Source organism: Danio rerio, chromosome 24 (genome assembly GCF_049306965.1).
Source record: "Danio rerio strain Tuebingen ecotype United States chromosome 24, GRCz12tu, whole genome shotgun sequence".
Lineage (NCBI taxonomy): Eukaryota > Metazoa > Chordata > Actinopteri > Cypriniformes > Danionidae > Danio > Danio rerio.
The window spans coordinates 32,867,309-32,893,364 of NC_133199.1; the positions used below are offsets into that span (position 1 = coordinate 32,867,309).

Sequence of the window (26,056 nt, forward strand, 5' to 3'; positions counted from 1 at the left end):
GCGTTTTCTATTAGGCTACAATGAAATTGTACAGTACAGTGCGTTTAATGTGGGATATTTATTTATTTTTGAACCTGTGCGCCGACCGGAGACGGAGTTCACTGCTGATATTCTGAGAGTTTTATAGGGTGCTTCTCATTTCTTATTTGTGCATCCTCGTTTCGAGGGATGCGAAGGAAGGACGCAAGGAAAAGACTCGAGGATCGAGGAATTGAATCAAGCGAAAATGACACGTCCTCGTATCGTTTAGCGTCACTTTAAAGCGTCGTCAATTAATGCTGGATTTGACTTGCAAGTTTGGATTAAATACATGTTTACATTAAAGGCACTCTCTATTATCTAATAATCAATAAAGAAACATTCACTGTATAATAAAAAAGGAATAAGCCATTCAAATAAAGAGCCCAATCAGCAAATGGCGGGCGGGTGCGGTTTTAAAAATTGGTCAAAAATGTTGGTGCGGATGGATGGCGGACGGATAATGAGTTTTGTGATGCGGTTGCGGATGAAATAATAGCCCATCCGCGCATCTCTAGTATATAGGGGTACGTTTTCAGAATCAGCCTGGGTTGCAGAATAAGCTTGTAAAATGGCAGAAAAAAAACAGAAAACAGGCATACTACCAAATGTCTGAATATGAATATTTCACAGTAATACTATCATAAAGCATGAATTTAACATCACTTTGTGTAGGTAAGCCTCATGGGATTGAAATGAAATGATTTGTGCTTCTTCCACTGGAAAGTTTTTCCATTCGGTTACAGAATAAGGGGCTAAAAATATCAGTGTAAGGATGGAGAATAGAAATAGTATGGCGTCCCACTGAGTTTCTCATATTTTTGCACATTCTCTGGAATTTGAAATGAGTTGCGATGTGGAGCACAATGCACTCGGTTGCTTCAACCGAAACTATCAGGTGGCTGCTGAATGTGAATATCAATCCGTATTGGATTTGTCATCTGATAAAACAGTATTATGATGAAGAAATTATAGGCATATAGATATTGCTTCCCTGCTGAGCCATTCAATTTGTGCATTTGTGAAATAAGCCTTATTAAACTGAGGTCCAAAAAATAGCCAACTAGTTTTTTTTACACACCCATAGGAAATTGTGCTTTCATAGGAGCAATGAATAGTTCTAGTTTCCAAACTGCTATGTTCTATTTTTTTTATTTATTTATTTTTTTTGTGTGGAAAAATTTCTAAAGCAGATTACTTGTAAATTATAGCTTTGAGGTATTTCATTTCAGTGAACAGTGTGATCGGATTTGTTCACAGTTGATTCTTGTGGTCGGTTCACTGAAGACATTTACAAAAAACAAGTTGTGATTTTAAGTCTTGTTACAAGCTACTCACAAATTACAATAAAAAAAGTAATTAATAAATGACCATGTATAGATATACTTTGTTACAGGATTATAAAATCTGTAATATTATATAGGCAATAGAACTTCCACAATAACTTTCACATTCTGCTAGACTGTGTTGCAAGCAGCAAATATTCATAAGAAATATACTTGGTGCGATGTAGGAAACAGCAGTAGTAAATCCCTGTGGGTGATCTATTCCCAGTGCTGAATTGATGACGGTAAAAGTGCATTTAAATTCCCAGTGCCCAAGCAGACGCTTGACAGAGACATGAAGGGAGAGGAAATTGCCAAGAGGAGTTGGAATCATCCCCTCCCGGCTCCCGTGCCCTTGATCTTGATTGAAAATGCCAAAGGACAGCATTCAAAGTCATCAAGTGAGGAGGGCTGGCCGTAAATGAATGTGAACGCAGCCTCGGTCGGGCTTGTCACAATCATCAGCAAATGACCTCATTATAACCCCTGTGAATTCAGGTTGGATGCTGACAAAATTGCTCTGTGTCGCACACAGCTCCTTCCCGTGCTGTTGTTTACGTTTATGGATGTAGATTTGTGGTTATGTTCACGTTGATTTATTGTTGTTCTTTCTAGATTTAATATAAAATCTTTCCTCTCACAGTGACAATGAATGTTACAATCATTTACATAGCTTCATATTCAGAGCTCTACAGTTTGTACAACTAAACTTGACACAACAGGAGATCACCAGAGAAGTCTGGAGAAATTAAAGCCGCCAAAAGCACGTCACTATATAAGAAAATGGGATTTCTTAATATACAAAGATCACAAATAACAAATGGCGAAATAATCAGACATTCATGCAGTAGAGCAATCCGTCTGGAAAATATTGCGAGTAAGGCCTAACTTTCAGAGCAGCTATGAGCAGATGAATAAAAGAACTCAGTTCTTAATGGCGTTTCATAATTAAGTCTTCGTGTCTTATCATTCAGACTCAAACAGTGATAAAAAGGCAAGAATGTCTGTTTAACTTTGGAAAAAGAACCATGAATGAGTAGAAAACCAAATCATCCGCAAGTCCATTAGGAATCATCTTCGGTTTTGATGACATGAAAAAGCGTGACGTTAAAAATGACCTGATGTCCGTTGTTCCAAGCGTAAAGCGCTCGTTCTCGAGCATTGTAGTCGAGCATTGAGATGTGAAAGTACTGGTTGTGGAATGGGATGTCCATGTATTCGTACGTCGAGGTCTTTGTATTGTAGGAATAATACACCTTGGCTCCAGTCAAGTGGGAATTGGTGATGTAGAGCGTGCCGCAGATCATAAAAGACTCGCCTGCGTTCCTTTTGGAATATTCCGTGTTCCACGTCTGGAGAACCTCCAGCGTCTGCGGCTCCAACTGCGAAATCACAATGTTTCCTGCATTCTGATTGGTGGCATATACAGCCCACAAACCCAGCTCATCCGCCATGAGGTCGATGTCCGAAAAGCCTCCCCAGGTGTAGGGGTAGACGTTGTGAAATCCGGCGTACTCCAAGGCACGTTGGGTGAGAACCCGTCCGGTATCGAAGCTGTATTTGACAATGATGTTACTCTGCTCCTTGTTGTAGTACAGAGAGCCATTGTAGACCACGTGGTTGGTTCCGGCCCATTTGAAGGGGAGGTAATAGGTACGCGATTCTTGGCCGGCGACAAAGTCGTCAATGCTTTTATACTCTCGAACCACCTTGCTGTTGGTGTAAGTGTCCATATACCAAACCTGTTGGAAAACGACAAGAGTGAGATTGAAGTATGTAGATGAGCGGCACACTTAATTATTTTACACCTGGTGGAAAGCAGGAATTAGTAACCCAAGGCAAGAAGATTAATCAGCGATATATAGCAGAACATCAATCAGGCTAGTTCCGCCTCCTTCAGAACTCACCCGGTTGTTTCTTGGAGAAGCAAACGGGTCGGTCATCCAAGCGCCAAACCTTGTTCCAGATGTTTTTATAGTCACAGGCCCTGTGATTTTCATTAATTTACCACAAGCTGGAAAACAAAACCTCAAAATTAATATATGTTATTATTTAACAACATTGTCTTCTTTCCCGAGAAGCAATTTCATGCTTTAAGACTTGCTTGTGAAAAACAACAGCAACTCTTAATGATGTACTAGCTTCGTGCGTTCAACCCCCAATGCAAGGATGCAATTATCAGAGATATTAATAACATATTGAAACATCTGTTAAATTTGCCTAACCAACTTATTAATATTGTAAGGCTTTTTAGCACTTCAGAATTAGGAGGGTTATTTGAGGGCCGCTTGAAATCCCATTGTTGTTTCATTGCATTGAATTAATTGAATATCCAGTGCAGACAAACTGTAGCTGGAGGTAGAAGCTGAGCTTTTATAATTTGCTTTGGGCGGGATATTTTTAGTTCTAAATAAAACATCACTTTGCGACTTTATTTTAGAAGCTGTACTGTAATGTGCTTCAAACTAATTTAATTTCAATAAATATAAATGCACAATGCCACACAAATCATAGAGGAACTTGTTTTTTGAATAAGCATTCACATACAGTACACTGTCATTCAATATCTCGAGATCAAATATTTTTATTTATTTTATTCAGTAAAGGTAAAAATGATCAAAACGGCTTCTTTTCTATTTATCAAAGAATTCTGAAAAAAGAAACAGGGAGTATGTTACATTTTAAAATATATTAAAACAGAAAAAGTTGTGTTTTTGCAGAATTTTTAGGTGTACAATAAATTGCTACTTTTTGTAAGCTCTGTCAGTAGAGCCATAAACATTCAGACAGATGCCGCTGGCTGTTTTGACCTGTCTCACATCATTTTTGAGCTTCCTGCCTGCCACGAGTGTAGCATTTTAAAGATAACATGTCACTTTAAAAACAGTCCAACTAAAGTTCAAACCCGGTATTATTTTTCCATTCTATCACCTCCATGTATTGATGTGTTTGAACGCAGGGGTTTATCTTCTGTAAATATCTCTATATGGAATACATTGTGAGCCTTTATTCATTCAAAATAATATAAAACTAAACTATTGTTCTATAAAATCAAATCAAAAAGCTTTCACTGTGAATAGTGCTGGACAATAAGGCCAAAAGATTAATTTAACAATGCAAATGTTTACATCAGTTGATATTGATAACCTGCAGATAGCAAATGGCAAATCTGTTTCTTTCCAAATTAAGTGAAGTTTATTTATAAACTAATTTTGAGAGGATCACATACTTATGATTGATTGCAGCCGGTCCCACATTATTCAGTTTATGATTCACCAACCAAAGATGGGTGGCACGGTGGCCCAGTGGTTAGCCAGAGTGTCACTGTTTCTAGTCCTTACCAAGCCAGTCAACGTTTTTGTGTGGAGTTTACATGTTCTACCCATGCTCGCCTGAGTTTCCCCCAAGTCCCCTGGTTTCCTCCCACCATCCAAAAACATGCAACTTAAGTTTATTGACTAATCCAAATCGGCACCATCGACATGCTCTTAGTTAGTAGTTATCTCTAGTTATCTCATAGCAATCCCCATTTTTCATTAGCTACAACAGCAAGGGAGTTTCGAGATCTACCTGAGAAAAATATCTAGTCAAATACTATTTACTGTTATCATGGCGAAGAAAAAATAAATCAGTTATTAGAAATAAATTATAAAAACTATTATGTTTAGAAATGTGTAGAAATGGAAAATCTGCTCTCTGTTAAACAGAAATTGGGGAAAAAATTAACAGGGGGGTTAATAATTCAGGGGGGCTAATAATTCTGACTTCAACTGTAGCTTTTTAACTGGATTGGTTTCAGTGTTTCTCATCTTTATCAGTGCCTTAGAGAATATCAGCACTGTTTAATCCAGATTAAAACTAAAATTTATGTTCATGTTTAGGCAATCATATGATCGATTTGAGAACTATTCATATTTATACAAACCTAAACATGCGCTCTGCTGCTGATTAATGCGAAAATCAATAAATGGCAATTAATCTCAGCAGGCACCTTGATGTCTAAACTACATAAAAAGGTGCGTAATAACATGTCAAAAATGCAAATCAATTTGATGTGAATTGATTACCTTGATGTCAAAATGACATCAAATTGACATTGGTGTCAAAAAATGTGTCAAAAATCGATTACAAGACTTTTTTTGACGGCAATGTTAGATGTCAGATTGATGCAGTTTTTGTCATGAAGGTAGTTTACATGCATTGTTGAGATACAAAATAAATGAAAATTTTCTTTTTGAATCGAAATGTAGTGGTCAAAAGGGCATCAATGTGAGTGGCACAGTTGGTAGCACTGTCACCTCACAGCAAGTAGGTTGCTGGTTCAAGCCTCAGTTGGGTCAGTTGGCATTTCTGTGTGGAGTTTGAAAGTTCTCCCCGTGTTGGCATAGGTTTCCTTAGGGTGCTCCAGTTTCCCCTACAGGTCCAAAGACATGCACTGTAGGTGAATTGGGTAAGCTTAATTGGCCATAATGCATGTGTGTGAATGAGAGTGTATGGGTGTTTCCCAATGATGGGTTGCAGCTGCAAGGGCATCCGCTACATAAAACATATGCTGGAAAAGTGGGCGGTTCATTTCGCTGTGGCGACCCTTGATTAATAAAGAGACTAAGCTGAAAAGAAAATGAATGAATGAAGGGCATCAATGTGTGAATGTCAAGTGGACGTTGAGATTTTGATATCATATCGATTAGCATTTTTGACATTTTTAAAATGTATTTTTGAATGTTGTTTTGACATCAAGGTGCCCTCTGGGAAGCAATGCAATTAGTTCCGCTTTGGAGCATAAACATTATATCAAACACTTGCTAATTACAGTCATCATTTTATCGCCAGCCTTTTTTTGCATCTACATTTCAGTTCTTATTGTAACTGGATTATACTCACTGAGTTTGCTCATGCAGTTTCGCAGACGGCTGTCTAGGCTGAGGACTCTCTGATAGAGGGTCTCGTAGTCATAAGCTCCCAGCTCTTCCTGGATGCCCGTCAGAACCGCAGACAGATTCCTGATTTCCTCTTTGAACTGAGAGATCAGCTTAGCATCTGTTTTGTACTGCTCCAGCACAGGAATCAATGGCTGGAGTTCATCCATACGATCCTTTAGCTCCTGTAGGCACACACACAGAAAAAGAGAGGCTGTTAACTTTACAGGTTGCTTCCAATAAACAGCATTTAGCTGTAAAATGCATTCCATTATGCGGTTGTTGTGAAAGCTGTTCAATTACAGGCATACATATATTTAACATTTTGACATGGCACATACAATATTCATGACCGATGCTGATGATTGCATTTCTAGCAGCCGGTCTTTTGTAACCTAATAAATACGTACCTTGAAGTTTCTGGCCATTATAGTTTTCCTGTCCTCTTCAATTTGCCGGAACTTGGTCCGTAAGCCTTTCATTTGGTTTTCCATTTTCATGACATACTGGAAATCACGCTGTGTGCGCAGATTGAGGACTTCAATGGACTGAGACATGTTCTGCACCTATGTCACAAAGATCACAAGGTATGACGTTAGCAGTTAGCAAAACTAACGGTTGGGCTGTAATTGTACACAAATACCTACTTAACACCTACTTAAATTGTTCAGCTCAGGTCTTTCGGGTCACTCACCGGCCACTATATAAGCTACACCTGTCCAACTGCTTGTTAACACAAATTTCTAATTAGCCAATCACATGGCAGTAACTCAATGCATTTAGGCATGTAGACATGGTCAAAATGATCTGCTGCAGTTCAAACAGAGCATCAGAATGGGAAAGAAATGTGATTTAGGTGGCTTTGAACATGGCATGGTTGTTGGTTGACAGGCTGGTCTGAGTATTTCAGAAATTGCTTATCTACTAAGATTTTTACGCACAACCATTTTTAGGGTTTCCTGTCAGCTAAGAATTTGCACAAGCTCACCAAAAGATTGGAAAAACATTGCCTGGTCTGATGCGTCTCGATTTCTGCTGTGACATTTGGATGGTATGATCAGAATTTGGCATCAACAACATGAAAGCATGGATCCATCCTGCCTTGTCTTAACGTTTCAGGCTGCTGGTGGTGGTGTAATGGTGTGGGGGATATTTTCTTGCCACACTTTAGGCCCATTAGTAAAAATTGAGCATTGTGTCTAAGCCACAGCCTACCTGAGTACGGTTGTTGACCATGTCTATCCCTTTATGACCACGTCGTACACATCACTCACTGATGTGAGATTCGCATCCTGGATGTGCAGCCAACAAATCTGCAGCTACTATGTGATGCTATAATGTCAATATGGACCAATATCTCTAAGGAATATTTCCAGTACCTTGTTGAGTCTATGCCATGAAGGATTAAGGCAGTTCTGAAGGCAAAAGGGAGTCCAACCCAGTATTAGAAAGGTGTACCTAATAAAGTGGCCGGTGAGTGTATGTTTTTTGTTAAATAAACGCACAGTTTTAAACTTAAAAAGGCATCTTTGAATATATATATTTTTTGCGTATATAAATAAGCCACTGCATTGTTCAGGTTTATAGGATGTTGGTAAGGAAGAGGTTTGTTTTTCAGATGTTTGCTGAATCGTGGGCTGATCAGTAACTGTTGATGTGGATACACCTTAAAATGGCAAAACAGAACATTTTAACACTGACTTTTCCAAACCGGGGTAATCCTTGAAAGCGGTTATCGTCCCATGCCTAGTGTAAATGTGTACCAAACGAATGCTATGTTGTTTTACTACTGACTATGTGGAATTTTAGAAAAGTCTTCACATCTATCTTAATTTTAACAGATTAATATCAGTTCATGCTAAATCCCAAGATTAGTCTTTTCAGTTAAGCTGCTTCAGTTGTATAATTTAATATCCGGCACCCTTGGGTTTTGTTAGTTTGAATAAGAAGTTTATCATTTTTATTCTGTCCATTTTATCAGGAAATTTAAACAAATAATGCTGTTTAAAGGCCCCCCGGTTTCCTCTTTACCACTAGTTACAGGACATAATACTAAATGAACATCTCGTGACTTACAGTATACGTACAATGGCTCAGTTATTGTGTTGTTGCAAAACTTTTTTTAGAAGAAATATTTAAAACAATGTATCTTGATCATCCAGTCATAATAATGATTTCATAAGGACCATGTGAGATTGAACACTTGGTAATGTATTCTGAAAACTCATAATAATAATAATAATAAGTGTTTTAAAGTATATTCAAGGGATACTTCTCCCCCAAAATTAAAATGTACTCTTCATTAACAAACCTGAGCGTTCCTAACTTTTATAACTTTCTTTGTTTTGTTTATTTTTATTGAAAACTGGTAGCCATTGACATCCTTAATAGGAAAAAAAAGTTCTGTATATCAATGGTCATGGAGTCAGTGGCTACTGGTCATTTAAAGAAATTCCAAATAGGTTTTAAACTAAATAGGGTGACAGACATTAAAAAATGTCATATTTGGTAATATACCTTTAAAGGACACCTATTTTACCCCATTTTCAAGATTTAAGACAAGTGTTTTGGGTCTCCAGAATGTGTCTGTAAAGTTGCAGCTCAAAACACCCATCAGGTTATTTATTATATCTATCATAACATTGGAAAATTCTGCTCTCAACACAATAGCTGTTTTTGTTGCCTGCACCTTTAATGCTGGTTCTCCCCGCCAACCGTTCCCATGTGCCTGTCAGAGTGTGCCTCAATCTCCGCCTCGGCTTCATCATATAAACAGCAGTGACAGACATGAAGGAAGCAGATCTCATGTAAATTTTGTGAGAAAAACTACAGTAAGAACTTTCCCAATGATTATTTGATGTATTTGTTGTGGAGTTAATTCAAGCTTTTCTGCAACGATGAGTCACAGACAATGTCATTACAAAGTTCACGCGCACACACACAGACACAGTGGACACACACAGCGCACATGTTAATCTTTGCACTGTTTTTGCATGGCTAATGTGAAAGGATCTACGATAATATACACTGCTGTATGGATATCCGTTATGTCAATGTACAAATAAACCTGATTTAACCAACCAGGATTGAAGCATCTTCTTTTATAATTGTACTGACATGCGGCTGTGGTGATAAAGATGGTAAAATCGCTATAATTCCTTACAAGCATGCACTGTTTTAAAAATGCTTTAAACTTGTAAAACTCATGATGATTACAGAGAGCTGAACAGATCTTTTAATCAGCTTTGTGGACATCCTGTCTTGTTGATATGATTATACATGTTACTACGTTAATACATGTATAACATATATGTATTATAATAATAATACACGGTTAATAATAATAATAATAATAATACAAGTTAATACACGGCTGTCAATTAATTCGGTGGACGTAGAAACCACAGACCTACGTCACGTTGAGGAGGGCCTCAAAATGAGAGGGATTTGGATCCTATTTTAATGTCAGGAAATTACAAAAATGAGACTTATTGTCTTTATACCACCCCAATGACTGTGGACACACTATCTATACAGAGTTCTGTCCAAACAGCTCCCAAAAGACGATTTTCATCATAGGTGCCCTTTAAAGTGATTGTACAACCCCAAAATTAAAATTTACTCTTCATTAACTGAGTGTTCCAAACCCTCATAACTTTCTTTGATCTGTTTACTTTAAAGGATGTTGGAAACTAGTAGCCATTGACATCCATAATAGGAAAAAGTACTGTACATCAATGGTCATGAAGTCAATGTCTACTGGTTTTATAAAGAAACTCCAATAGGTTTGAAACAAAAAAAGCAACCCTAAGTAAAGTCATTACAGAATTGTCATATTTGTGTGAAATATCCCTTTAAAATAGTAAACGTACAGTAATATTATGCAATATATAATTCTGTAATAAGTAATATTTCACAATAACTTTTTTTTTTACTGTTCCATGGCAAAGAAATGCAGCTTATGTTGATGACTACACAAAATCAAAGAAAATAAATACAAACCCCAAATTTTTAAACAGTAGTGTAGATGTAAACTCATTCATTCATTTTCTTTTCAGCTTTTTAATAAAGCCCCTTTATTAATCAGGGGTCGCCACATCGGAAGGAACCACCGTAGATGTAAACTAAAGCATGTTATTTGAACCTTTGCACCAATCAATATTGAAATCCACTGAAAATTTAAATGAACCATACTCCTTTGTTTTTTGTTCCATTAATCACTGGTCACTGTGGACATTTGCATGGAAGATGCATTATATAAGTGACACAATTGTGAGTAGATGAATTTATTATTGTGTAAATTAAAACTTTAGCCTCAGTGGATCTGAGTAATAAGTAATGGGAGGCACTTTTCAAAGACACCTCTCTCTGCATAAGTTGTGGATAAACTGACTACAATTAATGAATCTTTAAAAAGGTGCTGATCAAAAAAAAAAAAAAAAAAAAACCCTGAAAGGTTGCAACAATCGCACATTGTTTGTCCCCGTCAAACGGTCTGATTAGCTACCTTGACTGGGGCGCTTGAAAAGCAGAAACCCATGAATCATGAATGAGATGCGTCCTCTGTAGGCCCGCACTTTCTTTTCGGGCTATAGGGAAAACGGAGGCGTTAATAAATGTACATATCAATATTAACGGCAGTCAGGCTCCCGCTGGATTGAGGCATGTATCATTTATCATAAAATCAGGTATTAATGACCTGCATAAAATCAGCCTCTCACGAACACGGTGGAAGCACTTTTTCTGTATGTGTGTGTGTGTGTGTGTGTGTGTGTGTGTGTGTGTGTTTAAAGGTCCTAAGTGTGAATGAGATTGATAAAAGAGAAAAACCATAGGGGAGGTGAATATGTAATGTGTGATTGAGAGAAAGAGCAAAAGGACAAGTATGTGTGTGTGTGTGTGTGTGAGTGTGTTTCTGTATATGTGTGTGTGTTCATTTCAGTATTAGTGGCAGGCTACAGTAGTTCCAGTGCAAGTGTGCGAGTCCCTGAGGCAAAACAGTACATTAGTTGTCCACACAATATGTACTAGCCAAATGGTGCCGGTTTGTGTGTGCATTGATTGATAGAAAGGAGAGAAAGCAGGGAGAAAGGCAGAGAGGAAACTAAAGCTTTGGCTATTACTGGGCTTCGGGATGTTTCAAATATTTGCACTACATTTGCAATGCATGGTTAATAACATCATGATTTTACTACACATTTTTAATGAGGCCATAACATGTACAAAAACTATAAACGTTCAGTAGTTTTATTTTACCATGAGAATATTAAGACAGAAAAAATCTATATATTTTGCAAATTGACATTAGAGTTACTAAGTTTAAGTAATTTCATTGAAAATATTAAGGAAAAAAGAAATCTGTATATGTCAGGGTCAGACACTTATGGGTTTCTGTGGCAAACATACAACCAAACTGAACATAAAGAGCCCCACAAATTTAAGATGCCATAAAATTAAAAATGCCAATTAAATGAAACTATAATAGTTGTAATGAATGAAGAGAAAATGCAGACTGTTCATTTTTAAGATAGGCAAAAATACATTGAAATTTATTTTAAAATAATATACCAAATACATCACTTTTACATGTATCAAAATACACGACAAAATACAGCAGCCACAAATGTACTACAAAATACTTTAACTAGGGAGCATGACATATCTTCGCAAACCTTCCATCAATAGGCATATTGGATCAATCCCTTCACCATAAGTAAAGTTTATTTATAAACTTATTTCGAGAGGATCACGTGCTTATGATTGCTTGCAGCCGGTCCCACATTTTTAAATTTATGATTCACCAATCAGACGATTCCTAAGCCACTATAAATACCCTAAGTTCCATATAACAGCCATCTTCGTTTTGAAGAATCCCCCCTTCCACCCTTACTCCTCCTCCTTTCCTAGATGGGTGGCACAGTGGCTCGGTAGTTAGCACTGTTGCCTCACAGCAAGAACATCACTGGTTCTAGTCCTTACCAAGCCAACCATCCTTTCTGTGTGGAGTTTACGCGTTCTCCCCGTGCTCACTATTTTCAATTATTGTTAACTTGCTCTTAAATATGCCCATACCGTTTGTCTCTTATTTTCTTTATGTGTGCATAATTTCCATCCATACTCCAACCACTGATGACCTTCTTAATCAATTTTCTGGTCTGATCTCAAGCCTAGGCAAACAACTAAAAAGGGGCAATCAGTGGCTGCATTTTTATGATGTCATCATGTAGACTTCACACAAAGTATTTTACAGTATTTTAAAATACAAAAATACAAGACACTAAAGTATTTTAATACAAAATATTAAGCCTTTTTCATAAACCCCATAAAATACAAGTTACAAAATACTATTTTGTATTTAAAATATGTATTTTTAAATACATGTATCATAAATATTGCACATCCCTCATTCATTTGTGAAATTGCGCATACATTTGTGAACTGCGTTTAGATCTGTTTGAAGGGATGTATTCAAATACTATTTAAATTTTCATATTAATCTTGAGGTGGCATGGTGGCTCAGTGGTTAGCACTGTTGCCTCACAGCAAGAATATTGCTGGGTCGAGTCGTTGCTGGGCCAGTTGGCATTTCTGTGTGGAGTTTGCATGTTCTCCCTGTGCTCCGGTTTCCCCCACAGTCCAAAGACATGCACTACAGGTGAATTGTGTAAACAAAATTGGCTGTAGTGTATGAGTGCATGTGTGAATGAGAGAGCATACAGCATGGTTGTTTTGGGAGTGTATGGGGCATCCGCTGGAATAGTTGCTGGTTCATTTCACTCAACTAAGCCGAAGAAAAAGTAATATTAATCTTGAGAACGTACACAGTAGAGTAGTACAACATCAATCTTTTCATTGAAAGGTAGTTTTGTAATACTTCTAAGAGAAAAATACAGCTTTCTGAATCTGTTGAAAAAGACTATTCAAACAACAAGTGTGGTGCAGCTTTGACTACAACCTGTGCGATCACTGTAAATGAAGTATTTATCAGTGTAAATTATCAGTGTTGTCAATTAAATAATCATTGTTTAGGTTGCAGACATTTTATTACATACAGTTGAAGTCATAATTGTAGCCCTCCTGAAGTATTTACCCCCCTGTACACCCCCTCACCCAATTTCTGTTTAACGGAAAACTTTTATTTATTTTTTATTTTTTTTACCACATTTCTGAGCATAATAGTTTTAATAAATAATTTCTAATTAATTATCTGATTATTTTTATCTTTGATGACCGTACATAATATTTTACTAGATATTTTTAAGATACTAGTAATAAGCTTAAAGTGACATTTAAAGGCTTAATTAGGTTAACTAGGCAGGTTATAGGGTAATTAGGCAAGTCAAAGTATACAATGGTTTGTTCTGTAAACCATTAAAAAATTATTTTGCTTGAAGGGGCCAATAATATTGACCCTAAAATGGCTTTGAAAATTCTAAACTGCTTTTATTCTAGCTGAAATAAAACAAGCAAGACTTTCTCCAGAAGAAAAAATGTTATAGGAAATACTGTGAAAAAATCCTTGCTCTGTTAAACATCATTTGGAAAATATTTGAAAATGAAAAAAGGAAGGATAATAATTTTGACTTTACTGTATATTAAATAGCAAACCAAAACATTTATGCCTTTTCATAAAATGCAAGCTCATGTCTATGAAAGAAGAACATATAATAATTTTGCACAAAATCTGATTATGTTATTAATAACAGATGCATTAGATTGTTTACTTTATTCTTTTTTCCTGTCAATAGACACTTATTTTCATTTATTTTGAAAGAAGTAGATGAACTGACATGTTGTAAATCCAGCAGCTCAATTCTCTTCACTGGAGAACACAGGGCTACAGTTTGGAAAAAATAAAAGTGATGCCTTCAAAATAATGAAAGTATGTAAAACGTGCACGTGAAAGGGTTAAATTAACAAGATCAACTTTGCTTTACAACCGAAAATGCATTTCTTTGGTGCAATTCTCCAGCAAGTCATGTGCGGTGCCGGTGACTTCTTTATACAGAGTAAAGTGTCCTGAAGGACATGTTCAAAAATTCATTTTAAAAATGAGCTTCAACCTGTAAGTACAATATTTAACAAAGAAATACTCTGTCGTAAGTGCAAATCATCTGATTTGAGTGAGAATCCCAACTCCTTGACAATATAAATAACTTTAAATGCAGCAATTTCATGGCACCCCCTCCAGCCTTTAACCAATAATAAAGATTTAAGTTAAATGGAGCAGCCAATAAGATTTTAAAATAGTCAATGCTGAAAATGCTCACTGATTGAGTTCAGTGCACTCACAAATTCCCTCATAATAGACAACAAAGAGATGAAATGATGAAAGTATGAGAGTCCTACAGAGAGACTAGTTAAAGAAACATTTCTTATTAACACTGCTATTGAAACCACTTTTTTCCAGGATGCTTTGATGAATTGATAGTTCAAAAGAACAGCGTTTATTTGAAATATTTTGAAATGTTTTGCATTAGTCTGAAAATCTGCATTGCCACTTCAGTGCATTTCATTTATTGCTGAAAATCTTACTGATGTCAGAGCTTTCAACTGGGTGTAAATATGAAAACATTTTCAGTATACAATATGTGATATATATGATATAAATCAGAAAAAAAAGAAAACAGAGCAGAAAATAAAAGTGTGTTTATGCATAAAACCTTCTCCAGCAGCTGTCGGAGCTGTCGGCTCTTGGCATCCCTGGAGCAGAGGTTTTGTTCCGGTGCGACCACAGTGCAGATACAGCGTCCGTCTGCATCCTGTGCCGAACTGTACACCTGCCATCCTTCCTTAGGACCTATCGTCTGCACAAACACAAACACACACATACTTGAAAAAACTAGCTCACCCAGCAAAGACATTTCTACCATTCACTCTCATGTCAGAGTTGTGTGGATTTCATTGTTCAGTTTCAATGAGAAGTTTTATGGGCTTTTCCAGTGAACAGACCTTAATGCCTCAAAAAGGAAACATTTGTAGGGAAAAAGCACTTTTCATTGATCTAATTTTGAGTTGTGTAGTAACTTTGGGCAAGAAAAATTAACATTTAGTGTTCATTTAATCTTCTTCTATAATCTATATTTTCTTCTGTCTTCTTCTTCTTATTTTTATTAGGGACTGAGTGCCAAAATGGTGCGAAGGCCCTATTGGAATTGCTCTTTTTCTACGGAATGAATTGCGATTTTGAGGGTCTAAACATAATCGAAACCTCACAAAAAACTTTCACACGCCCCAAAAGTGCGTAAATTTACATTTGTTATAGGGAAGTGGGACACATTTGACATGCACATTTGACAGACTGACCCCTGGACTACGATTAACGCACACACACAAAAATTGGCACACACAACATGCCAAACCCTACAAAAAAGTCTCTTGGAGCGAAATCTCAAACCCAAAAGAAAGTCAGGTATTTTTAACTTCCTCTGCCGAAAAAGTGCCATTTTTGCTATTTCCTGGCATTGTACTTTAACAAACTCCTCCTAGGGATTTTATCAGATCAACACTAAAATTGGATATTGTCATCTAAAGGCCTGTGCGATGTTAAATTGCGAAGATCTAGAGTTTTCGTTGTAGGGTGTGTCCGTAGTGGCATCTCAAACTTTTATTCGCCACAAAACAGTAAGTTGTTATTACTCAGGCATACATTGCCTGATCTGCCATAAAATCAAAACCTATGATAAAAGTCCTGACCTGAACACGTTTACATGCCAATATCCAATCACAGTTATAGCACCACCTGCTGGCAACAGGAAGTGACATGCTTTACACTGTAAAAAAAACATATTTTTTATCGTATCAGCACCATATTTGGCTGGTGATATCTGAAAGCTCTAGTGAAGATAGATTGTGAAGATCTAGAGTTTTCAATGAAGGGCTTGTCTGTGGTGTCCTGACAAACTTCAGTGTTTCGCAATGGAAGAGGAAGCATTTATAACTGAACTACACAATGTCCGATCTGCCTCAAATAGTTGATAAAATTCTTTTTCTGAAGACATCTACATGCCAATAGTGAGTCACAGTTATTGCACCCCCTGTTGACAGGAGGAAGTTTGGCATAAATCTGTAATTTTTATCACTGTTTTTTTTAATATATCAGATTAAATTATTATTGTCCACTGTTATGTCATCCTAAGGGAACCTGCGTGAGCCCGAGTGCAAGGTCCCTTTCATCGCTGCTTACAGCTTTGATTGCTATTATTTATTAATTAAAATATTACAGTGTGTCAGTTAACCAAATGACCAATTCTGTGAACTGCAGGTTTCAATCAATACAAATCAAAAAAAGAAATCATTTAAATTTAAAAAGAATTTCAATGTCATGAAAACGTCATGGAAAACTAGGGCAGATCTCAAGATTTTCTGTGTTTTCTCCATATTTGACACACAAGGCTATCATGCAGTTTTTGACTTCAAAAGACTCAATATTTCCAAAGTCATATAGACGACTTTTATGCTGTTTGTGCGTCCTGTTTGAAGCTTGAAAGCTTATAATCCACAAAAGAAAAAAAGTCATTGTGGCTTGGATTGACACGAAGGTTGAGTGAACTATTGCATTTTTATTTCTGGAGTAGCTTTCCCTTAACTCATCATTCCACTTATTTTATTGCATTATTGACCGATAAAAATATGACTTGCACTTTATCCACTGAACAAATTCAATGCAACATTGTTATATGTATATTTTCACTCATGTACAGCCTTGAGATCACAATTAAAGGGATCGTTTACTCAACATTCCCTCGTCAAAAACCTGTTTGTGTTTCTTTTTTTTCGTTTAACACAAAAAAAGTTACTTTAAAGAAGTTAAATGTCGGAAACCTGGGTGGCACGGTGGCTCAGTGGTTAGCATTGTCACCTCACAGCAAGTAGGTCGCTGGTTTGAGTCCTGGCTGGGCCATTTGGCGATTGGAGTTTGCATGTTCTCCCTGTGTTTATGTGAGTTATTTCTGGGTGCTCCGGTTTCCCCCACAATCCAATCGGTGAATTGGATGAACTAAATTGTCTGTAGTGTATGTGTGTAAATGAGTGTGTGTGGATTTTTCCCAGAGTTGCAGCTGGAAGGGCATCTGCTGTGTAAAACGTATGCTGGATAAGTTGGCAGTTCATTCCGCTGTAGTGATCCCTAATAAATAAGGGACTAAATTGAAGAAAAATGAATGAATGAATAAATGTGTGTGTGAATGTGAGAATGTATGAGTGTTTCCCAGTACTGGGTTGTAGCTTTAAGGGCATATACTTGTACTGAAAACTGTTTCTTGTGCATTAATTCAACATTTTAATAATAATTTCTGAATGACTTTTGTTTTAAACATGAAAAACAATTACTTTAATTCAAAATAATATTTTAAGATATTTGTTTCAAATGCATGGTATAAATCAATTCCTCAGGCCATAGTTTAGTAGTTGGAGGATTAACCTTTTTCCAGAGCAATTATAACAGCTTTCTAGCTGTTATCAAACAATATGTAAGGATTTTTTTGTTGTGCACTGCTTAATGAATATGTATGATCTGAATGTCCTAATATACAGTAATGAGCACAGGGTCAGAACCCAATAGTACACCAAGGAGATTTGAAAGCACTATAAAAACCTCATCCCAGAATCCCTGTGTTTTATTAAATGTAAATGTACATTTTTTAGGTGAACCATCCCTTTAAATCCTACCATTATGTTCAATATTAAGCCTCTGAATGCCTTGCAAACTGTTAAAGACATACTTTTGCGGTCTGTAACACTCCAACAGACACTTAGATGTCAGCTTCTCCAGGGATGAGTTAAATAAATAGGTTAGATCGCCAAGTAGACCACATTATAAACCTTCTTTTATCTATTGGAAATCTGTCTAACACTGGACCCGAGTGCGTGTGACATCAAGAAGTGGGCGTGTCCCTGTCAGTCACAGTAATGCCAGTGTTCTCTCGCTCTAATCCACTTGCGCTGTAACTGATCCAATTCCCCAGCTTTGATGTATAATTTGTACAGTCGAGTCTGGGAGTTGATATGCGAGACACATAACTGTGCACTCAACGGATCCACAAATACAAGCTTGAAAAAAATAAAATAAACAAAAACAAAGGAAGAAGGAACTGGGATAGATGAAGGAAATGATAAAGAGAAGATAGGGAGGTTTTGAGGATTCACCTGAGAGCACAAACTGATGCGTTTTTCTGCCGGGGACAGAGACATCCTGTGTTTTGCATGCACTTGCACACTTCTCTCTCTGACTCTTGAGAACTGTTTGTGCTTATTTTTATATTGTGCATTTCACATCCCTTTTAGCAGCTCAAACACACAAAACCTTAATATGGCGTCGACTTGCATTTTAGACCGTATTGCTAGCTACTTTTAGACAGTATTGCTCCACTGACAAGCATACAAGCAAACCCTAAGGCAGTGTTTCCCAAGCCTGCTCCTGTAGGCACAACAACAGTACACATTTTCAACCTCTCCCTAATTGAACTCACCTGAATCAACTCATAAAAACATTAGAAAGAGACTCTAAAGTCTGAAATGAATTGGTCAGATAAGGGAGACATCCAAAATATGAACTGTTGGTGTGCCTTCAGGAACAGGGTTGGGAAACACTCCCCAAATGTTAGTGAATAACTATTGAACAAATATAATTAGTGCATTGAATTACTGAACTTTTTGTGTCCCTGAATGAATCTTATAGAAGAATTAGTTGCATGAAAGGTGGTTCGTTCATAAGAATGCCACTAGTTATTCCTAACTGAATGAATGTGTTAATGAATAATTTATTTAAATGATTTAATGATTAAAGACCATTACATATTTTGGTTCTGAATGGTGTTTAGAAATAAATGTTCAATCAATTGACATGAATTCAGAGAATATAACTAGCTTAGTCCAGGAAATAATTGGTGTTTTTAAACAGATCAGTTATATGTATGATTTAACCCTTTTGCACTGTTCAAATTTAATACCCTTTTGTGATGTTCGGGATGAAAACATCCACTGAATTAAACTGCTGAAAAAATGCACCAGATAATTTCTTTTTCTTTCTTTTTTTTGCATAAACCTGTTGATCATCCTCAGTCCTGATCAAAACTACTAAATTGTTTAGAAAATTACAGTATTTTAACTCTTTAATTGCCAAGTTCACAAATTATGTCACTGATTTGGTAAAACAAACACACAGAATTACATATTTTCAATACAAAAAAGTTCTGAAAGCTGAGATGCATATTTTGATTTTCTCAGAAACATTAAGGGAAATGCATAAAGGTCACACACATACACACACTTTACTTCGCAGTTACACTCTATAGAAAATCCAGAGAAGTTTATTTTTATTTTTTATTTTTTGCACAGACCTATCTAAAAAGTTAATGGTGCCAACTGATGATCAACAGTAAAAAGTTAAAAGTTTTATCTATTTCTAATAGTGTATGTTTTCAACGTGGAAATAAAAAAGGCTAGTAATTTTGCCCAGAATGTATTGCTGATTTAAAGCATTTTCTCAAAATGTGTGTTAAAATATAATTTGTGACCAAAAATCATTCTGCGAGTACAAACATAGAAAAAAGTTATGGTCAAATTGAGACACAAAATCAAACCAAAGTGGATGAAAACATCCCCAACAGTACATAAGGGTTAATGAGTTTCCATAAAGATTGCAACAATTCAATCCTAAATAAACCAGTTTTGAACAAAATAATTGACTTGCACATAAAAATGGTTGTTATTTCGTTTTAAAATGAATTTGTGTTTTTGAAAGAATTAGTTTGGTGAAATGACTGACATGCACATGAAGATGGGGACTAGTTTAGTTCCTGAATGAATCAATGTGACAATGAATTGTTTATGAGTATGATTCAATAATTTACACCCGCTTCAAATGTTATCACTCGATTGAATGGGCATTATCAGTGGTTATAAGCTGTAAGATATGGGCCAGCAGGAGCCTTTTGCGCCTTCCAGTAGGCTCAGAAGGCTTTTATCATCCATCCACATGGTTAATAAGCTATACTAATAGAGAAAACTCCAGCTCCAGATGTGTTTTCACATTACTGTGACAGTTGGGTTTAGCGTTGGGGTAAGGGTAGACATTAATAATTCAATTAATGGGAATTCTTTTTATAAATAACAAATAATTCTAGCTAACTTCAGTTAATTTAGTTTCAAAATAAATGTGTTTAGAAAAAGCGATTGGGTAGAATGATTGACATGCACATGAAGATAAAGACTAGTTTCGTTTTTGAATGAATCAATGAGTTAATGAAGCATTTATCTGTATGATTCTATGATTTACCCATAAAGACCATCACATATTTTGGTGTTTTGAAAAAAAAGGTTAAATTGATTGACATGAATGTGAAGAATATAACTAGCCTAATTCATGAAATAATGGGTGTTTTTAAACAAATCAGTTACATATATGATTCAATGAGTCTCCAAAAAGTAACAGTTCAGTTAGTTAACCACTTTTAAACAAATTCAACGACTTGAACATAAAGATGGCTGTTAGTTCAGTTTCGAAATGAATTTGTGTTTTGGAATTAATTGATTAGCTGAAATTATTGACTTGCACATGAAGATGGGGACTAGTTTAGTTCTCGAATGAATCGGTGTTGGATCAAGGTTGAATTGACTGACATGAATGTGAAGAATTTAACCAGCTTCATTCCTTAAATTATTGGCGTTTTTAAACAAATTGGTTATATGTTTGATTCAACCAGTCTTTGCAAAGATTGTAACATTTCAATCTAAAATAAACCAGTTTTGAACAAAATATTTCACTAGCACATAAAGATGGTTGTAAGTTTCATTTTGAAATGAATTTGTATTTTTGAATGGACAGATTTGGTGGTCGTTTATGTGTATGATTCAATAATTTACTCAAAAAGACTATTATATATTTTGGTTCTGAATGGTGTTTTCAAAAAAAGAAGAAGATTGAATTGATAAACATGAGTGTGAAGAATATAACGACCTTTATAATTGGCGTTTTTACGCTTATATCTATGATTCAATGAGTCTTCGTAAACAAACAATTCAGTCAATTATCTAGTTTTAATCAATCAATATTGATTTGATTAGGTGAAATAATTGACATGCACATGAAGATAAAGAAAGAAATGGTTAGAATGAATCGGTTATTTGTATTATTCAATGACTCATTCATAAAGACAGTCACGTTTTAATTCTGAATCAGTTGGGATTTGACTACTCAATTATTAGAGTGTATAATTCATTACCTTGATGATAATTCAATGACCTTCCTGCACTCAAAAAACAAATTTTGCCAAGTTCCTAATTACTTGTTACTTATTTAAAATGCGCAGAATCATCACAAGTTTTTTCGGGACAACTTAAATGTTTTATGTTTAATCCAATTAAATATGTAAAAAACAATTAAGTTAATCAGTTTGTGTTGGGGGAACATGACAGAATTGAGTGAAAACCATGCAGAATTCTTTACAGTGTACTATGTTTTTGAATGAATCAGTGTTTTTGAACTAACCAATTGAATGCATGATGACTCGCTTATGAATATGACCAATATGTTAGTTCTTCTATTCACCAGTGTTTTGAAAAAATCAGTTGTTGAGTTGATTTGCTCATAGATGTGATTACATTTCACCACCTACTGTAAAACTGTTTCATTTACCTGAAGACTAACTGTCTCACTACTTCACTATTGCACAGACTGACGGCCTTTCTACACCAGAAATGCAATTGCTTCTATTTTGCATGGCAATATTTTCCTTAATAGAGTAATTTATGATAAATGCAGTGCAAGGCAGTTATACATTTACCGTACCTAACATCACAACATCAGCAGTATCTCAGCAAAGCACTTCGCTCACGCAATGATTGATTCCTTAACAGCCAACATTCGCATCCACTTCCATTTAGGTTTGTTGATGAAAAATGACACACATCACACAATACAGTGAAAACATTTTGAGAACACAGACTACATCATTATAAAAGGACAGGAGATGGAGGAATATATATCGAACATATACAGTACGGCTGCTGATGATCATGTTTTTTAAATGGACCCACATTTCTGTCCTGATGGTGGAGATCACAATGTTTTCTACAGTGTGTGTTTTGATGACTAAAGTCACATAGTTATTTCAAAAGTTTGGGTGTGTGGTGTGTAAATTTGTATGTGAATTTGGAGATGTACTGCTCACAGTAGTTCATCTGATAATTGCGATAATTAAACACAGCAGAATAATCCTCAAATCCTTTGTTCTCAGTAGTATTTGGTGATGTTCATGCTTTGTATCAAGGGCTGATGATCAACCACTGGGGGAAAAAAACATTGGATCACGCATTCATTTTCCTTCAGCTGGTCTCTATTTCAGAGGTTGACAAAGCGGAATGAGCCACCAATTATTCCATGTTTTACATAGCAGATGCCTTTTTAGCTGCAACCCAGTATTGGGAAACACCCATACACACTCATTATCTCTCTCTCTCTCAGGCACACACACACTCATCAACTACAGACAATTTATAGCTTACCCAATTCACCTTTAGTGCATGTCTTTGGACTGTAGGGGAAACTGGAGCACCCGGAGGAAACACAGGGAGAACATGCAAACTCCACACAAAAATGCTAACATTGGATCATTCATTCATTCATTCATTCATTCATTTTCTTTTTGGCTTAGTCCCTTTATCAATCAGGGGTTGCCACTGCGGAATGAACTGCCAACTTATACAGCATATGTTTTATGCAGCGGATGCCCTTCCAGCTGCAACCCATCACTGGGAAACATCCATACACTCTCATTCACACACATACACTATGGACAATTTAGCTTACCCAATTTACCCATAGCACATGTCTTTGGACTTGTGGGGGAAACTGGAGCACCCAAAGGAAACCATCTCGAACACGGGGAGAACGTGAACTTCACACAGAAATGCCAACTGACCCAGTCGAGGCTTAAACCAGCAACCTTCTTGCTGTGAAGCGAACGTGCTATCTACTGCGCCACCATGCGCAAGTTGATCCCAACATTGGATCAACTTAAACTAGTTATTTTAGGTTGTTACACCTAGAAGTTTACGTCTTTGTCAACTTTTTAAGTTACCGAAGACTAAAATAAGGGTTTCCACAGTATTTAAATGTATTTCAAAATTGATTAGGTTAACTAGGCAGGTTAGGGTAATTAGGCAAGTTATTGTATAATGATGGTTTGTTTTGTAGACTATCGAAAAAAAAAGGCTTAAAGGAGCTAATAATTTTGACATTAAAATGGTTTAAAAAAAATTAAAACTGCTTTTATTCTAGACGAAATAAAACAAGTAAGAACTTCTCCAGAAGAATATAATATCAGACATACAGTGAAAATTTCCTTGCTCTCTTAAACATCATTTAGGAAATATTTAAAAAAGAAAAAAAAATCAAAGGGGGGCTAATAATTCTGACTTCAACTGTACAGTATATCTACATATATGCTGTGATTTTCATGCATTTATTGTTGTTAGACTAAATAGTCAGCAAACAAGTCAGCATATCCAAATATGAATGTCATATCAAAGGCTACATCGATATTTTATGGATGTATTCTTTGTCAGATGATGAAAAAAAAAAAACCTTCTAATGACTAGATATTCACAACAGCACATTAGCAAACCTAATACGACAATCAATCAATACATGACTGAATTGACTTTTCCATTCAAACCCACAACAAAAAATGTCCTGCTATAACACCAAACACTGAATGCTAAATGAGCTTAGGGTTTGTATCATTATGGATCCCTCCACCGACATTAGAAAGCTGTATCCCGTAGGTGTGTAATGCAATTTGTCACCATAAAAAGCGCATTTCAGCACGTCAAATTAATCATCATAAATCACTCATCCCACAAGCAACAACAATGCAATTAGAAGCCCATTACGTTAACGTCCATTCACTTTCTTAGTCAACCATCTCCAACGCCCCTCTTGCATTGTGTTTGTGTTCATTTTGGACTTTCAAGACTTCAAATGTAGAGGTCAAAAAGCCGGGATAGAGGTACTAGGCACGTTATTCAATGGTTAAATGAACTGTTTCGACAAAAAAGCAATTGACTGTCTAGTCCATGCAGACATGTCTGTATGTGATTAGTTCACTTCAGCACCACGGCAGTGTGGACAGCTCCTGTCCGCCTGTGACTAAACACCCAAAGCACATCACCACACTCGTTTTAGCACTTGTTACATCTTGTCAGGATGATTTTAAATGAAAATGTCACTGTATTTAAGGATTTTTGCGTTGTTTTAAAGGCTATAATCAACCCAAAATAAATTGGTCAAGCAAATCCAACATAATGCAAATGAGCAGTTTTAAATTTACATGCATTTCCTTGTTGTTTAGTTCCGTTTCTCCCCTAGTTTGCACTGGGGTGTGAATAATTATGTTTGCATTGCTTGACCACTATAAATATGCTGCTGTTATGACTTGTTTGTCCATTTAAAATGAGTAGATTGTTATAACATTGTCCTGTTTCATTGGGTTCCATGCATTTTTGTTTATGTTTATTTGATGAGTATTCAGATTTAGTGTGTCAGATTTAGTCTGACAATGATTTGATTAACATCTAATATAGCACGATCAAAAATATTCTTAGCCTAGTGATTAATTAAACATAATTAAACAATTACATAAACATTAAACAAATTCTCTAGATTTTTTTTTTCCGCCCGTGATATTATTTTTTAATAATAGCTAAGGTTCAGTTTTTAGTTGCTCTCTAAATAAACATACATTTTCTAGAGCCATATTTGTTTTTAATATATTTATTTTAGTTAAAATTGCTGTTGCTTATTTTAAGACATTTATATTGTTTTATTTTCAGCCAATTTGATTAATACTTTTGTTTATTAATTAATATATTTCATTTGATCTGGATATACTGCATCATTTTCCCAGTGACAGGTTATTTTGCTTATTAACTGTGGTGGGCAGTGGACCAGAATTTAGCAATACACCATTATACACTCACTGGCTGGTGAAATCAAATCATAAGTATGCATTTAATGAATCCACACAGGCAACATTTTAATTATTTATTTTCTCAAATAGACGATTATTATTCCAAATGCCTTCAAGTAATTGCTGCATGTCGTTTTACCTTTTTGCAACTCCCCAATGCATTCCTTGGAGATAACTGGAAAACAACTGGAAACCCAAATGTAGCTTCATGCTTGAATGAACCAAAGTTTATTATCCGCTATAGTTTTGTATTCCTTTTACACGCGCTACACGTATTATCTTATGCGTAATACATACAGAAAAGCATATGGAATGATCAACACCTTCGCAGTTAAATTTTAAAACATTATAATGCATTTCCCATTAAGCCATATGAAATCTATTTCAAAAAAGCCCACACTGGAAAATAAAAACATTCTCGTGAAATCTTTTAGCTTGCAACTCGTCGCATCAACTTACCATGGATGGATACAGTCCGAAGACAATGAGGAAAAGCAGGGGATTTAATGCGCCGAACAGAAGGATCATGCTGTCACTGCTCTATTGCACTTTTCTGGCGTTAATATCGCGTTCTCGGCGTGGCAGATGATGCCCGAGCAGTACAGGGCGGATAGATCCACATTCATTACCGAGCTGCTCCGCCGCGCGAGCTCCCGCGTGCAGCCAATACTGAGCGCGCGCTGTCCAAAGTTACGACCGCGCGCATGAGAGAAGACACTGAAGAACATCCAACACTACCAAGGCGATCTCAACAGCGGATGTGACATCATTTGATTATTTCAAACGTGAACTTGTTGAGGTGCGTTGTTGGGGAGTGAATGAA

At 36.1% G+C, this 26,056-nt stretch overlaps 1 protein-coding gene and 1 long non-coding RNA gene across 6 annotated transcripts in view; one reads left to right on the top strand and one right to left on the bottom strand.

Moving 5' to 3' along the window:
- Positions 1–26,056, top strand: part of LOC137490644 (uncharacterized) — a 127,595-nt gene that overhangs the window by 33,999 nt on the left and 67,540 nt on the right. The window lies entirely within an intron of this gene.
- olfm3a (olfactomedin 3a) lies at positions 1,182–26,053 on the bottom strand. The gene is given in 6 exon segments (NM_001111172.1): positions 1,182–3,085; positions 3,251–3,357; positions 6,228–6,447; positions 6,673–6,828; positions 14,926–15,069; positions 25,693–26,053. Coding segments are annotated over 6 exon segments (1,374 nt in total). The 5' UTR covers positions 25,762–26,053; the 3' UTR covers positions 1,182–2,407.